Below are 14,229 nucleotides of genomic sequence, written 5' to 3' on the forward strand. Positions count from 1 at the left end.
TTCTTTGTCATAATTACTTATATCTTTCCTCTTAAATATAATTATCCTCTATAATATTAAATGTAGTTAAGTTTCCTAATCTTTTTGTCCAATTGCTTTGTGTTTTATTCGCCGTGCTCTCCCATTCAAGTCTTTGTCGTCATAATGGCCAATTATGTCCATTGAAGGACTCCTGCCTCCGCTTTAAGCGACTTCCATGCAACTAATTTGCCAACTACCTTATATGCAAATTATACACATTTACATATTACTGAGCATCTGCATTATATCTTTTAGAATGTTGTTGGTAGATTATTCTTTATTAGCACAACACGAGGAGTAAGTGACCAACTACTCTTATTAGACCCAAACCATTATCAGCATTCAGTATTTCTCAATTTTAATTTCGAGATAAATTAAGAACATTAGTAATTAGTTGACTAATAGGACATATTGGGTCTTGGTTTATTGCAGTAGTACAATGAGTGCTAATTAGTTTTACAAGGACTTCAATTAGCTCTATTGAATACACCAAACTAAAATGACGTCATCCTGCGCCGCCGACCAACATTATTGAACGTTCATAAATCACACACCTTATTTGGCTTTTTTAACGATACGATATTTACATATTTGAATGCAAATTTGAACTTTTAAATGATATTTTATATTTTAAATTGTATTAATTTGTTAATGTGAATTTTGCGACGCTGCATTGTTTGTTCTCAATATCCATTTTACTAATTTAAGAAGTTCCACAACAATTATTGACTGATTTTCTTATGCAATCATCATCGTCTTCATCATCACTCTATTTTCAACTATTGACAGCGGTAGTCAGAAAGTTTCATTTAGTATTGATATTTTAAGGTTCTTTTTCATCTGTGGGTGGGTTGGTTTCCATATTATATCTTGCTTGTAAAGCATAACCAAATGACATCGTCAAACGGGCCCGAAGTTAATCTGTGGGTGGGTTGGTTTCCATATTATATCTTGCTTGTAAAGCATAACCAAATGACATCGTCAAACGGGCCCGAAGTTAATCTGTGGGTGGGTTGGTGTCCATATATCTTGCTTGTAAAGCATAACCAAATGACATCGTCAAACGGGCCCGAAGTTAATCTGTGGGTGGGTTGGTTTCCATATTATATCTTGCTTGTAAAGCATAACCAAATGACATCGTCAACAGGCTTTAAGTAAATCTGTGGGTGGGTTGGTGTCCATATATTTTGCTTGTAGAGCATAACCAAATGACATCGTCAACGGGCCCGAAGTTAATCTGTGGGTGGGTTGGTGTCCATATATTTTGCTTGTAGAGCATAACCAAATGACATCGTCAACGGGCCCGAAGTTAATCTGTGGGTGGGTTGGTGTCCATATATCTTGCTTGAAGAGCATAACCAAATGACATCGTCAACGGGCCCGAAGTTAATCTGTGGGTGGGTTGGTGTCCATATATCTTGCTTGTAGAGCATAACCAAATGACATCGTCAACGGGCCCGAAGTTAATCTGTGCCAGCTTACTCTTTACAAAACAAACTACTATATTTAATCACCTGTTTTGTTATGTTAATAATAAACCCACTGATGAACACATGTGCCTAAAACACAAAAGGGCCCTGTATGACTTTTAATCTGCCTGCATCTGTTTTTATTTAATGCTTTTAAAGTAAATAATGGCAGATTCAATAGCGGCAATATAATTAATCTGGCATCGATATAATGTGTACTATTTATGAAATAATCTAAATGAAAAAGAACATTAAATCAAACATTAAGTTATTTTTTTCGTTTTATAAATTAAATTTTATTCTAAACTATTTAAAGTTTTTCACTTTCGAAAAAACAGTTTCATTAACCGTTATCTTAAGTCTGAGAATGAACAAATCAATCCGAATTATAGCAGAGATATTCGTTCACTATATCTAGTCTTTCAATTGGCTGAAAGTACTAGGCTTACATTGTTAGCAACGGGAAGTACGTGTGTTGTTTGATTGAAAATGAAAGAAATGTATAGATTATAAAAATAATATACAACGAATTCAAATTTAAGATTTTTCAATCAAAACTATACTGATGATATCAACGAACAAAATGTTTTCATACCAACCCTAACGCTTAGATTTACTTCAGTAAAAAAAATACCTTACCAATGGAGCTATAAATAGCTCTATACATTACCAATGGGTTGAAACGAAATAAATCAAGATACTTACGGCTAGGGCGCAGCAGACGATCTTTTTTCTGTAACAACTCTGTTGAAAATCATGAATAGTACTGCGTCAGGTTGTTTTCTTCGTTGAATGACATCAAGCACTGGTTTCAAAGAATGACAATGTTTTCTCTTTGTAGGCTTCTTTGTATCTTGGGTCTAATCAACTACAGAGCGAGAAACCTTACCAAATTTAAATAACAATTATGTTGGCAGCAGTGATGAGCTTTCTCAATAATTGCCCACAAAGTAATTACGTAACACATCATTGTAATGCATGCACCTCATGTAATCATGTCACGTGTTTTGTCCAATTAGGCTCGACTTTTTAGTTCAATATTTAGGGATATTAAAATACAAATTATCTGTAAAATGGAATAAGGACCACTTCTTTTTCTTCTGTCGCGTTGGTACCCCCACCCTCCTCTGTTGGTGCGTTCCCGTTCTGTACTGAGTTTAAGAGTAGTAAATATTATATTATGCGCAAATTCTCTACAATTACCAGAATTATTGGGCGTTTAGTAAGTACATATACTTACAGAACATGGATATTGATTTTCAGAAAAAAAAATCTCGAGTTCTTTGTATCTTCAATATGGGCAATAATATATAGCACGCCCTCCGTTTCTCTCTCTATATTGCCAAGTACAGTATTTCTAGACTTTATTTTGGTCAGATTAAACAATAGGACTTGATTGACAGTTGGCTTTGAGAAATGAATGACTGAAATGTTTCACACTTTTTGTTAGAAACAAAGACACTGGTGAATAGGCTTGTATTAAATTAGTACTAATTACTGACAGGGTTGCCAACTGAACAATCAATGTCTAATTATAAATATAATGAACTCATTTCTAGTAAAAACCAAACATAAAGTAAAAATAGAAGATTATTAATGAGCTTTATTTATTCACACAAACTCTATGATGGAACATTCAAGATTTTAGTATGTACTTAATTTGGCTATCTACTTATATTTTGGTCTCAGTGCCCGACTAAAAATAAATTTGTCTTTGGCTGCCGGTTCCTGCCCGCTGAATGTTGGTTGGCCACATGTTTTCATTCCTTCGTGTTTTCTAATAGGGACATGTTTCATAGCTTCTTTCCAATCATTTGTTTCTTTCATTGCTGATAATATCTTGATTACTTGATCTAAAGTTAGATTCTTGTTCCCTCCACTTCCCCACTTTAAGTAGTAATCAATTGGTAATCGTACATGAGAAACATTTAATCTTTTTGCAATACCTAACGTCAATCCTTTTTGTATTTGAGTTCCGTCAACCAAAGCACCAATAACGTACGTCTTTGTGGCATCAAATGTACGCATTATGTTTGGTGAATCTGGTGACAGATAAATAATGTCCTCTTTTGGAAATGTTTCCAGTAAAGATTGTGAACTCATTGTCACCATCATCTTATTGTAAACGTCCTTTGTTGTTGTACGCACCAATTCTTTATGCGATAGTGAACTCTCTAGGTGGTTAACAAAATGTATGTGAAAAGACTCCTTAGCTTTCTTATTTTCATGTATTACATAACTCATTTGCATACTTAGGCTGATAGCATCTCTTCGTTGCATATACTGGTCATAGCAAAAATCAAACACAACATTCTGACCAAATTTCATTCCTTGAGACAGTTTCCAATTATCAGACTCCAAAATACGTTTAGGATTCATTTTGAGGAACAACCGGTTTTCTATTAGTGTTTCATACTCCTTACTTTCTTCAGATTCTATTTTTCTTTGTTCCTGTTTTTCAAGACGTTTTTCCTTATCCTTCAGCCGCAAACACTCTCTACGATACATGAAAGTCATAAACTTTTTCCTTTGCTTTTTAGATTTGATAGAAGCAAAATGTTCTAAATCTGCATCATTGATTTGTTGTGGCACTTGCCTGCCAGAAAGCCTCATTTCTTCTATTAACTGTCTTGCCTCTTCAAGTCCTCTGTCATAAGACGTTTCTTTTTCCAATTTACTAGATTCATTTGTAAGAAAACAGTAATATCTTGATTGATAGATAAGTTTGTTTTTAAATTGGCTCACTGATATCAATGACGTACTTCTTTTATTCTTCACTGATACAGGAACGCTGTTTTTACATACTGGTGGTAAGCTTCGTAACAATTTCAAAAGGTGAAACATTTCTATCTGTGAATTTAACGCAAAATAATTATTGAATAAAAATGGTAACCAATCAATGGCAATGCCAACTTTCATTATGCACAGTTTATTCATGAAAAAGGCAAATTCTTAATAAAACTAAGGGTACACTAAGCCCGGTAGGATTTTATGATATAAAATGTTATCAAGTAATGCTAAAATTATATACAATTTTTATATTGTGTGAAAAAATGTCAAAATATTGATTAGGTTTATTCAGAAACTGAAGACCGCCCTCTGTGATAAGTGATGTTTCTGGCGTTGAATGCGTTGCAAATTAACAATATTTTAACCGATTTAAATTTGTTTCTGGAAAGAAATATATGTATAAGACTTAATATGTACTTGATATCATTTTAAATCATACAAGCCTACCGGGCGTAGATTAGTATGAACGCTATGTATTTTAGGCCTAGGCTAGGCCTACTTAGGAGGATGGCCTTACTTATTCTCAACCAATTCTCCTGCTTACTCTACACTACTAGTAAGTAGGTTAGGCATGCCTGGTTACTACTAGTAGGCCTAGCCTCGCCTTATTGTATTTGTAGGCCTAACTATATTGTACCTAGATATACATCCACACTAACTTTCATACAGTAAAACAACTTACTTCTTTTTATTGTATGGATCCACTTGAAAATTAAAAAAAAGTTTCATTTAAAATACTGTAATTTACAACACCACCATGCTGCACATGTTTTTTTTTTTTAATGTATACTGCCCTCTATAATATTTTTCATGATTTTTAGTCGCGTGGACGCGACTCTATAGTTCACTATGTCGGTTGGTCTGTCTGTCTGTCTCAGTGGTGGCGCCAGCCGGGGGGCTACGTCCCCTCGTCGGGGAGCCTAGCCCCCCCGTCGGGGAACACGGGTACTTTTTGTCAGGGAATATAATATACAGTAAAAAACGTTCTCGTTCACTTCATATAGCTTCAGCGCCTAGAAAACCACGACGTTCCATTGACCGTGAGAGTACGTCAGAGGGCTAATATGCACTTTTATGCATTCATTATTGCCAGCGATCTAACTTACTACTAAACATTAGCTAGGTACGCACTTGTCTGGCGGTATCCCTTTGTACGAATCGTTCAACATTGGGTCGAGACGCGTGATATCATGTTTCATCCAGGGACCAAAATGTGTACTGTAGTTATTTTCCAGGCGAAGTTTACCGACGGTTACCGAAGGGAACACGGGTACTTTTTGTCGGGGAATATAATATACAGTAAAAAGCGTTCGCGTTCACTTCGTAGCTAGCTTCAGCGCCTAGAAAACCGCAACGTTTCATTGACCGTGAGAGTACGTCAGAGTGATATTATGCACTTTATATGCATTCATTATTGCCAGCGATCTAACTTACTACTAAACAATAGCTAGGTACGCACTTGTCTGGCGGTATCCCTTTGTACGAATCGTTAACGTTGGGTCGAGACGCGTGATATCATGTTCCATCCAGGGACCAAAATGTGTACTGTAGTTATTTTCCAGGCGAAGTTTACCGACGGTTACGTCGTGTACTGCGTCGACGTACGCTACACTACAGCAAAAACGAATTATGTTAATTGTTCGTATGTTCACCAATTTTTTAATTTACAAGTAACCTTCTGTACCGTGGGGCACCTAAAATACATTTTTCATCCATTACTAAACAAAAAAACATGCCCTTTTCGCTTAGCCAACATCTTATTATAGCTAAGTTATTACATTTTCAATATCCTGTATGTCATGAATTTCTCACCACTCGGAAGTCCAGATGGTACGCACGCATACACCTGGGAGGAATAAACTTCTACTTCTAAAAGGTCTACGCTTGCGTTTTTTAAACCTCTAGGCTTGATGTTTCCAAAGTATAAAATGCAATTTTTTTGAAGACCTGCAGCTCTAGTTTTAAACATTTTCTTAGCTCAGCCCCAACAATAAAGCTGGTCATATTTCGAAGAACAAGAAGTACATTTTCCGGGACCTAACATCTCTATTTTTCAAACATTTCTTAGCTCAGTCACAACCATGATAGGCACTTATATATTTTGTTTCATGTTTTGAAGTATAATAAGTCCAATTTCCGGGACCTCCAACTCTATTTTTCTAAATTTTCTTTGAACTTTTATTTTTTAAATTGAAAAATATGGATTGAAACAGTCATCGCGCATCGTTTTTTTGCACGCAGTATTTTATTTATGCATTATAAAAAATGGAAAAAATGGCTACCCTAAATCTGATTAAAAAGACCTCAAATGACGCTAGAACGCGTTGCTTCCGGGGGCTTCGCCCCCTGGACCCCCACCGGGGGCCCTTGGCGGCCCCCTGGCCCCCAGCCTAGTGATGCTCGCTTCGCTCGCATAGCCCCCTCATCGGGGAATGTAGCCCCCGCGTCGGGAAGATCCTGGCGCCATCCCTGGTCTGTCTCTGTCTGTCTGTCGGTCCGATATCACTATGCATTGTAGCACGCGACTTAATGGCTGTTGGCCTTGTTATATAAAAAGGCAAAATATTGGGGGTGGTAGGGGTTACTAAACAGATTTGCATTTAGATCCAACATTACGTCATTAGAGGTCACCGACGTCCCTAACCCAAAATGATTTTTTTCTAAGATTAACTTGTAATTCAGTTTTTAAAAAACGGATTATGAAAACTGATGAATTAAAGGTGATTCATTTAAAACATTCACAACATCCACCGACATATCAACATTTATTATATTACATAAATACAGATAAAATAATATGAGTATAGTTTATGAATGGGCAAAACTGTACTTGCTAGATTTCTATGAACTGTTGAATAAATGGGTCTGGCCTACCATAGTGTTCTGTATATAGGCTACTTGACTATAATACTTTAGCAAAACCTAATTTTAATTTTCAATATTATCACGCATCCTGGCTGATAAATCGGAAATTAAGCGAATTATTTAGAAATATTAAAAATTACTGAAACTAATGCGTAAAACATACTTTATACTTGATGTTGAGACTTAGCCGTAGCTTGTGTGTCCCTCAACATGTTTCTATATATTATCTTGTCTACTATAGGGGGGGCAAACATGTGAGATTGTCTTTTTATGTTGGCTGGTATACACAGAGTATGCACTTAGTATACATGTCAAAATGTCACATTCATAAGATAGGCTGCCATGAAGTCGTCTCTCCTCCTTCTTTGCTCATACTTGGCATCAAAGCGGACCTGGTCAGACCCCAAAACTTTTCAGGCTTCAGCTTACGCTTTGTTGCGCTGAATTTCCACCCCATATGACTTGAACAGTGTCGACACTGAATTATTGTCCATGCATATCTATTAAGAAATAATAAACACAAACTGCATTGATGATGTACACTCCTGCAGTAGATTCTGTTGTTAAATTATAGATAAGTCCTACATATCTGTGCTTTATTGGATTATATTAACAATATCTATTCATTAATCAAATGTGACTTGATAATTAGGTAAGGTTTAACATGTATACACACCCTGGAAACCAGCTGTTTTCTTTTGAGGGCCGACCAATTAAGTTGAGATTTTGAGCTCGATAAAGAGTCAGTGTTTCATGAATATATCCTCCAGGGTTAACATAAGCTGCCATGGGACCATCAAGAGACATACTAGAAAATGAAACATAATACTTATTAAAAAAAAAAATTATTTATATTTTACTTTCTGTTTGTAATCATCTGAAAATGTTAAAACTTACCAAAAAACATCAGTCTTGTTTGCAATCTGGTGACCGCATCTCTTACAACATAGTAATGTACACTGAAATAAGATAGTACACATGTTAGACTACAGTTGACACCGCATCTCTTACAACATAGTAATGTACACTGAAATAAGATACAGTACACATGTTAGACTACAGTTGACACCACCACCACTACTACTTGTTCAGCTAGACCAAAACCTACCTTCTTTAGTAAGTCAAGCTCACATCTCATTCTTTGTATTGGTGAGTTCACTTTCAGTAACAACAACCTCTGACTGTCATTAATTGGAATATTGCTGGCAACCCAAAATGAAAAATCTACAAAAAAAAGAAACACTCAATCATCTAAATATCCATATGAAACAATGAAGTTTAAAATAATGTTAGCAAAATTATTTGTTACCTGATGGACGTTCTGGGATTGTACTAAATGTAATAGATCCCTCGTACCAGCTCCGTAACTCTTCTTTTATCAATGCCATTAGATATTCCTAATAAATGTATAAATAATGCACTATCAGCAGAATGTAAATTGAATGTTTACGACCCGACAACAATCAGTATCAACCTGACAACAATCATTATCAACCTGACAACAATCAGTATCAACCTGACAACAATCAGTATCAACCTGACAACAATCAGTATCAACCTGACAACAATCAGCATCAACCTGACAACAATCAGTATCAACTTGACAACAATCAGTATCAACCTGACAACAATCAGTATCAACAAGACAACAATCAGTATCAACCTGACAACAATCAGTATCAACCAGACAACAATCAGTATCAACCTGACAACAATCAGTATCAACCAGACAACAATCAGTATCAACTTGACAACAATCATTATCAACCTGACAACAATCATTATCAACCTGACAACAATCAGTATCAACCTGACAACAATCATTATCAACCTGACAACAATCATTATCAACCAGACAACAATCATTATCAAGCAGACAATAAACTTACAGAATCGTACATCTGGTATACCCAAGGTGGCCACCATGTAAACTGTGACTCCAACAACTTATTTTTTCTCCTTCTTGAATCGAAAATAGTTTGTTTATGAGGTAAAAGCGCCCTCTGTTTGTAATATGAATTCATCCTCGCACCATGTAAAGGATCTAGAATTTCTTTGTCTGGAAGAATCTGTACCTTAGCAACCATGTTCCTAAAAACATGAATAAAATTATTGTTAACTTGTAAACGATTAAAGAATAAATTTATCAAGTTTTTTTAGAGGTCTTTATTTCATTATAAACAGCAAGATATTTACCCATCTGTTTGTCTACTAATATCCATAATTTTAAATCGCTGTCTTCCCATTGCTTTGATCTTCATATTTTCTAAACCATTTTCATCATTTTCTTTTACACTATAAATCTCAGCCGTTGTTCCAACTGATGCGACACCTTGCTCAAAATCTTGTCTAAAAACGCAAGAGAGTAGCGTTGTAAAAACCAATGATTGCACAAGTCAATATGAAATAAAATAATGATCATTCTTTTGTATGATAATAATTTACAAATGACAACTTACCCAACACTGACAACGCCAAATGTACGGTCCTTCTGAAGCACATGTCTCATCATTGAGATCTTTCTTGGATCAAGGAGTTGTAATGGAATGGTCTGACCAGGGATGAGTACAACATTATTGAGAGGCATCAAAGGAAGTGTCACGTAACTTTCATCATCATGGATTGTACGACCACTGTATTCTTCTAAATCATTTCCCAAATACTATATAAAAAAAGAAAATATTCATTAATTACCTTCATATTCAGAATGCATAAATGGTGATAATCACACCTCTTTGTATTACTCTATCAGAATAGTTTTAAAGTAATGTAAAATAGCCTCAGAGAAGACTTAAATATAAAGTATGTACTTACAGAATGAGCAGTAGGAAGTGATGGGTCAAAATTGAATTTAGCTGGTCTTTTTTTCACTTTTTCATGATCTTCAACTCCCCTAATGTTTATCCTCCAATCATTTATATTCATTTCAATATTTTCTTGAGCTTCAGGTTCTAAACAATTATTCAATATATACACTGATTATTACTTAATTAATACTATACACACAAACAAGCTAGTATAAGTTACATAACATAATGTCTTAACGATATCCATCTTGCTGCTGCTGCTCCAGTCAAAATCGTTTCACCACCATCCGGGGAATTCCCAGTAGATAGGCAGGGCTAGCTGGGCTACATACCCAACGAGCTGCTAGCAAGTTAGCTAGCCTGGTAATTGATTAATAATTTAGGCCTAGTCTAGACTGACTGAGGCCTAGATTCTAGGCTTAACCAGCAGACTGTATATGGAAGAGGCAAGACTTTCATCAAAATTAACCATCAATTTATATTAATAGCTTGTCTTTGTAAAGAACAGTATTTGCAAGTTGCATTTAATATTAATAAAAGTTAACTTTACCACTGTCAGAGGAAGAATCAAAATCTTCGTCATGCACTTCGTCCATGTTTACTTTGCTCAGGTCAAATGTCAAGGGGCGGAACTAAAATTCTCCCAACCAATCAGGTTACGCGCAGTGTTGTTAATAGAAAAAAAGGGGAATTACCACTCTCATTATAAAAACAAATCTGCGGCATTGTTTAGTATAGTACTGTACGAAGTATGCAGCTGTTTGGAAAAGAATATTGATCCAGATTATTTGATATTAATTGGTAACTGACCACGTGTACATTATATCAGGTAGGCACATTACAATTAGTTATTTATGGAAGAAAACTAATATTAATAGAGGCTACATTACAAACAAATCGCAGGGAAAGAGAGAGAAAGATGAACAGTAGGCCTACTGAGTAGGCCTACTATCTACACATTGCCCAAACGTACCAGTACTTTTAACTATCACCAACAACCAGCATCAGCAATTGGTAGGTGGTAGCCCTACTACACTGCAACGAATAGACAACTACTATTTATTTGCAGTAATCAATTTCACCCAGACTGTGAACCATTGTAAATGTTATGCTAAAATATGGTCAATAAATGTTTCTTGAACTGTAACCGTAATGTTATTTATTATTAAATCATTACCATTTTGTGCATTTGTTGAGTTGACATAAAAACTTCTACTACTTCTAAATTAACCTTTTCAGTTGTTTTTTTTTCAGATGGTGCTAACATCAAAGATGCAGAAAATGAAATACATTGTATTTATTATCACAATTATATGTTTCTTTGGAGTAATAGCTAAAAAAGCTAAAGATTATTATAAAATACTTGAAGTTGATAAAAAAGCATCTCAACAAGAAATTAAAAAGGCTTTCAGAAAACTAGCCATCAAATATCATCCAGACAAAAATAAAGATCCTGATGCAGAAAAGAAGTTTGTTGAAATAGCAAAAGGTTTGTCAAATTAATTATAAAAATTCCCACAATATTGTCATTATGTTAATACAGTAAATAAAATAATGTAAATAATTAAAATTATATATTTCATTAATTTATAAACATATATTTATTTATACATATCATATCATTTTTCTTTTAGCATATGAAGTTCTTTATGATCCAGAAAAACGCAAACAGTATGACCAGCTTGGAGCAAGTCGGTATGAAAGTCATACTAAAGGAGGCGGATATGGAGGTCACTCTGGAGGTCAAGAGTCAAAGTTCAATTACAATGAGTTCTTCAAAAACTTTGATGATACCGTCCGATTTGGCAAAAGAAAAAATGCAAAGCAAAATAAGAAAAGTGGTCATAAATTTAATTCAATTTTTGACGGTCTTTGGGATGACTTTGATTCTGACAATACAATGAAAGACATGTTGAATAATATGTTTAAGGATATGGGAGGAGCTGGAGGCAATTTTGACGGCTTTGGTTCTTTTGGTTCAGCTGGTAAAAAAAAGGTAATTAGTAAAATTAATTTGCAAGCAAGTATTTTGGAAAAATACTTTTTTCAGGGCTGCATAAAGTAAAGTAATCATGTTACAAGGTGTACTTAATAAAAACACTTTATATTTCATTTCAGGCAAACTCATTTATGAGCGGTCAAGCCCACATGTTTGGTAAGATTTACGTTAACTTTAATAAATATAACATATATTTGAATTAACAAACAAATAATTGTATTATAAAACAATATTTTAGTTTTTGTGTTGTTAGCAAAATGTTTTATTTGTTTTCAGTTGTCATTATTTGATATACTAACACTTTTGCACCCCCACTTTCCCTATTGTCATCACCGTATTCCCTCCCTTATTTTGCCCACATTAAAATCCTCAGCTAAACATCTTCACACTCACGACTCACACCAAGCCAAATCAAGAATTTTAGTCATGGTATCAAAAATGATGAAAAAAAACAATAAAAAAGATAAAACAAAACAGAAAGACGCAAAGCAGCCACCGGTAAAGAAGAAGGAAACGCCAAAGCCGCCACCGGTAAAAAAGGAAGCTCCTAAGCCGCCTCCCCCTAAGCCACCTCCCACTAAAGCACCTCCTCCTAAACCACCAAAGCAGTCCAATCCACCACCACCACAACCTGAAAAAACAACAAAGCCTAAAAAAGGGATACTTTCAAAAGATGAATTCAAGGCAGAGTTCGACCGAATGAGGGCGGCATTCAAAGAAAAATTAGCTAAAATGAAGGGCGAATCTAACGTTACTAGTTCAACTACTGTAGATAAAGATGGCAAGAAGCACACTACAATCACTTCTAAAACAACTAACAACAACCCTGAAAGCAACGTGCCAAAAACTAACAACAACCCTGAAAGCAACGTGCCAAAAACTAACAACAGACCTTTAAAAGAAAATGAGGACAAAACAATGGACACAAATAAAGAACAGAAAACGGGTAAAAATAATACAAAAAATGCATCACAAAGCCAAAATCTAAAAAGCAGTTTAAATCAAAAAAGACACGAGGCATTGCATAGTTCAACAGTTAATAGTATTTTAGAGAAACACAAAAACAGAAGGAAGGGCGCAAAAGGACAGCTTGAAAATGAAAAGAAGAAAGATGTCAAAACAATGAATCATAACCGGTCGAAACACAAATTGAAAGTTCCTTTGAAAAAGAAACCTCTAAAGACTTACTCAAAGGTTCCTCAAGCAGCTAGTGAACAAGAACATGAGAATACTAATACATTTGAGAAAGATAGAAATCAATCCACTATAAAAACAGTACATACTAGACACAATGCTCACAAGGACAGGCAGACACAACATGAAGGAATAAAGAAAAAGCCTAACAAACAAATTATGAATTCTGATAAACTATATTTTGAAGGATCAAGGAACTGTGTTGAACCAACTGGTTACAAAGATAGCAATGGCCATATTTTATTTTGCAACTCTCCTATTATTGAAAATAGATACAAACATTCAGCCAACAATGTTTTTTCTAAACCTGAAACAACCCCCGACAGGTATTAATTTGATTAAGTATACTGTACATACTTCTGTGTTCTACACTTTAATTTATTTCAATCCATCCATTTTGTATCCCTATTCCGTCATTTATTTCAATCAATCTGTCCATTTTATACCCTTATCAGACAATTTATTGTAAAATAAACCGTCCAATTTGTATCCCTGTTCCACAATCCATTTTCTGTAGTGAATGGGTTAATCAGTAACTGAAGTGGCTGTTAAATATTCACTGATTTCTACCGATATGCATGGCGGCCTATAACTTTACCACTATTCCTTTTTCAATGCACCTTTGTTTTATATGTTGAATTGCATTTAGTTATTTGTTAGTTTATTTATAGCAATAAAGTTATAAAAGCTTCATACTTTGTTATTTTTGTTTTCACAGGTGAATTTTCAAATAGTTTTGCTGGTTCAAGTAGTAGAAGCTGTCGTACCGTAACAGAGCGTAATGGAAACCAAGTTCTAACATACACCAAGTGTACATAGTAAATCATTACACATTGTGCCTTAGCTTTAATGAAAAAATCTGCAATAAATAAAGTAATGAGATAAATTTACAAGTAAATATTATAAACAATATCACAATTCCAAAGAATTATTATTATTTTAAAAAGGTATTATTTAAATACAAATGGTGTAATATTTTAGTTTATTTTCACAATGTGGGAAATAAAATAATAGAAACATTTTTATATAGAATGCATTATTATATTTATTTTATGTTATATATCAAAGAACATTTATTAAAAGC

At 34.6% G+C, this 14,229-nt stretch overlaps 3 protein-coding genes across 4 annotated transcripts; 1 reads left to right on the top strand and 2 right to left on the bottom strand.

Moving 5' to 3' along the window:
* Positions 1–3,073: 3,073 nt before the first annotated feature.
* Positions 3,074–5,074, bottom strand: LOC144855300 (tRNA methyltransferase 10 homolog C-like). The gene is made up of 2 exons (XM_078713117.1): positions 4,963–5,074; positions 3,074–4,340 (listed from the first exon to the last, which is right to left on the bottom strand). The coding sequence occupies exon 2, from the start codon at positions 4,332–4,334 to the stop codon at positions 3,159–3,161; it is 1,176 nt and encodes a 391-aa protein (XP_078569243.1). The 5' UTR covers positions 4,335–4,340; positions 4,963–5,074; the 3' UTR covers positions 3,074–3,158.
* A 1,964-nt stretch (positions 5,075–7,038) lies between these two features.
* On the bottom strand, positions 7,039–10,552 carry LOC144856300 (protein cereblon-like). The gene is made up of 10 exons (XM_078714256.1): positions 10,503–10,552; positions 9,960–10,096; positions 9,605–9,807; positions 9,342–9,494; positions 9,035–9,236; positions 8,455–8,542; positions 8,254–8,369; positions 8,043–8,104; positions 7,822–7,953; positions 7,039–7,645 (listed from the first exon to the last, which is right to left on the bottom strand). The coding sequence occupies exons 1-10, from the start codon at positions 10,546–10,548 to the stop codon at positions 7,471–7,473; spliced, it is 1,314 nt and encodes a 437-aa protein (XP_078570382.1). The 5' UTR covers positions 10,549–10,552; the 3' UTR covers positions 7,039–7,470.
* A 5-nt stretch (positions 10,553–10,557) lies between these two features.
* Positions 10,558–14,114, top strand: LOC144856297 (dnaJ homolog subfamily B member 9-like). Of its 2 annotated transcripts, XM_078714250.1 has the most exons (6): positions 10,558–10,781; positions 11,207–11,441; positions 11,587–11,948; positions 12,071–12,107; positions 12,325–13,471; positions 13,864–13,963. In XM_078714250.1, exons 2-6 carry the CDS (start codon positions 11,207–11,209, stop codon positions 13,865–13,867), a joined length of 1,785 nt encoding a protein of 594 aa, XP_078570376.1. In that variant the 5' UTR covers positions 10,558–10,781; the 3' UTR covers positions 13,868–13,963. The 2 variants fall into 2 exon arrangements, with proteins under 2 accessions (XP_078570376.1, XP_078570377.1); XM_078714251.1 differs by lacking the exon at positions 12,325–13,471 and having other exon boundaries at positions 10,574–10,781; positions 13,864–14,114.
* Positions 14,115–14,229: the final 115 nt, after the last annotated feature.

The sequence above is a fragment of the Antedon bifida genome, chromosome 11 (genome assembly GCF_963402885.1).
Source record: "Antedon bifida chromosome 11, ecAntBifi1.1, whole genome shotgun sequence".
NCBI lineage: Eukaryota > Metazoa > Echinodermata > Crinoidea > Comatulida > Antedonidae > Antedon > Antedon bifida.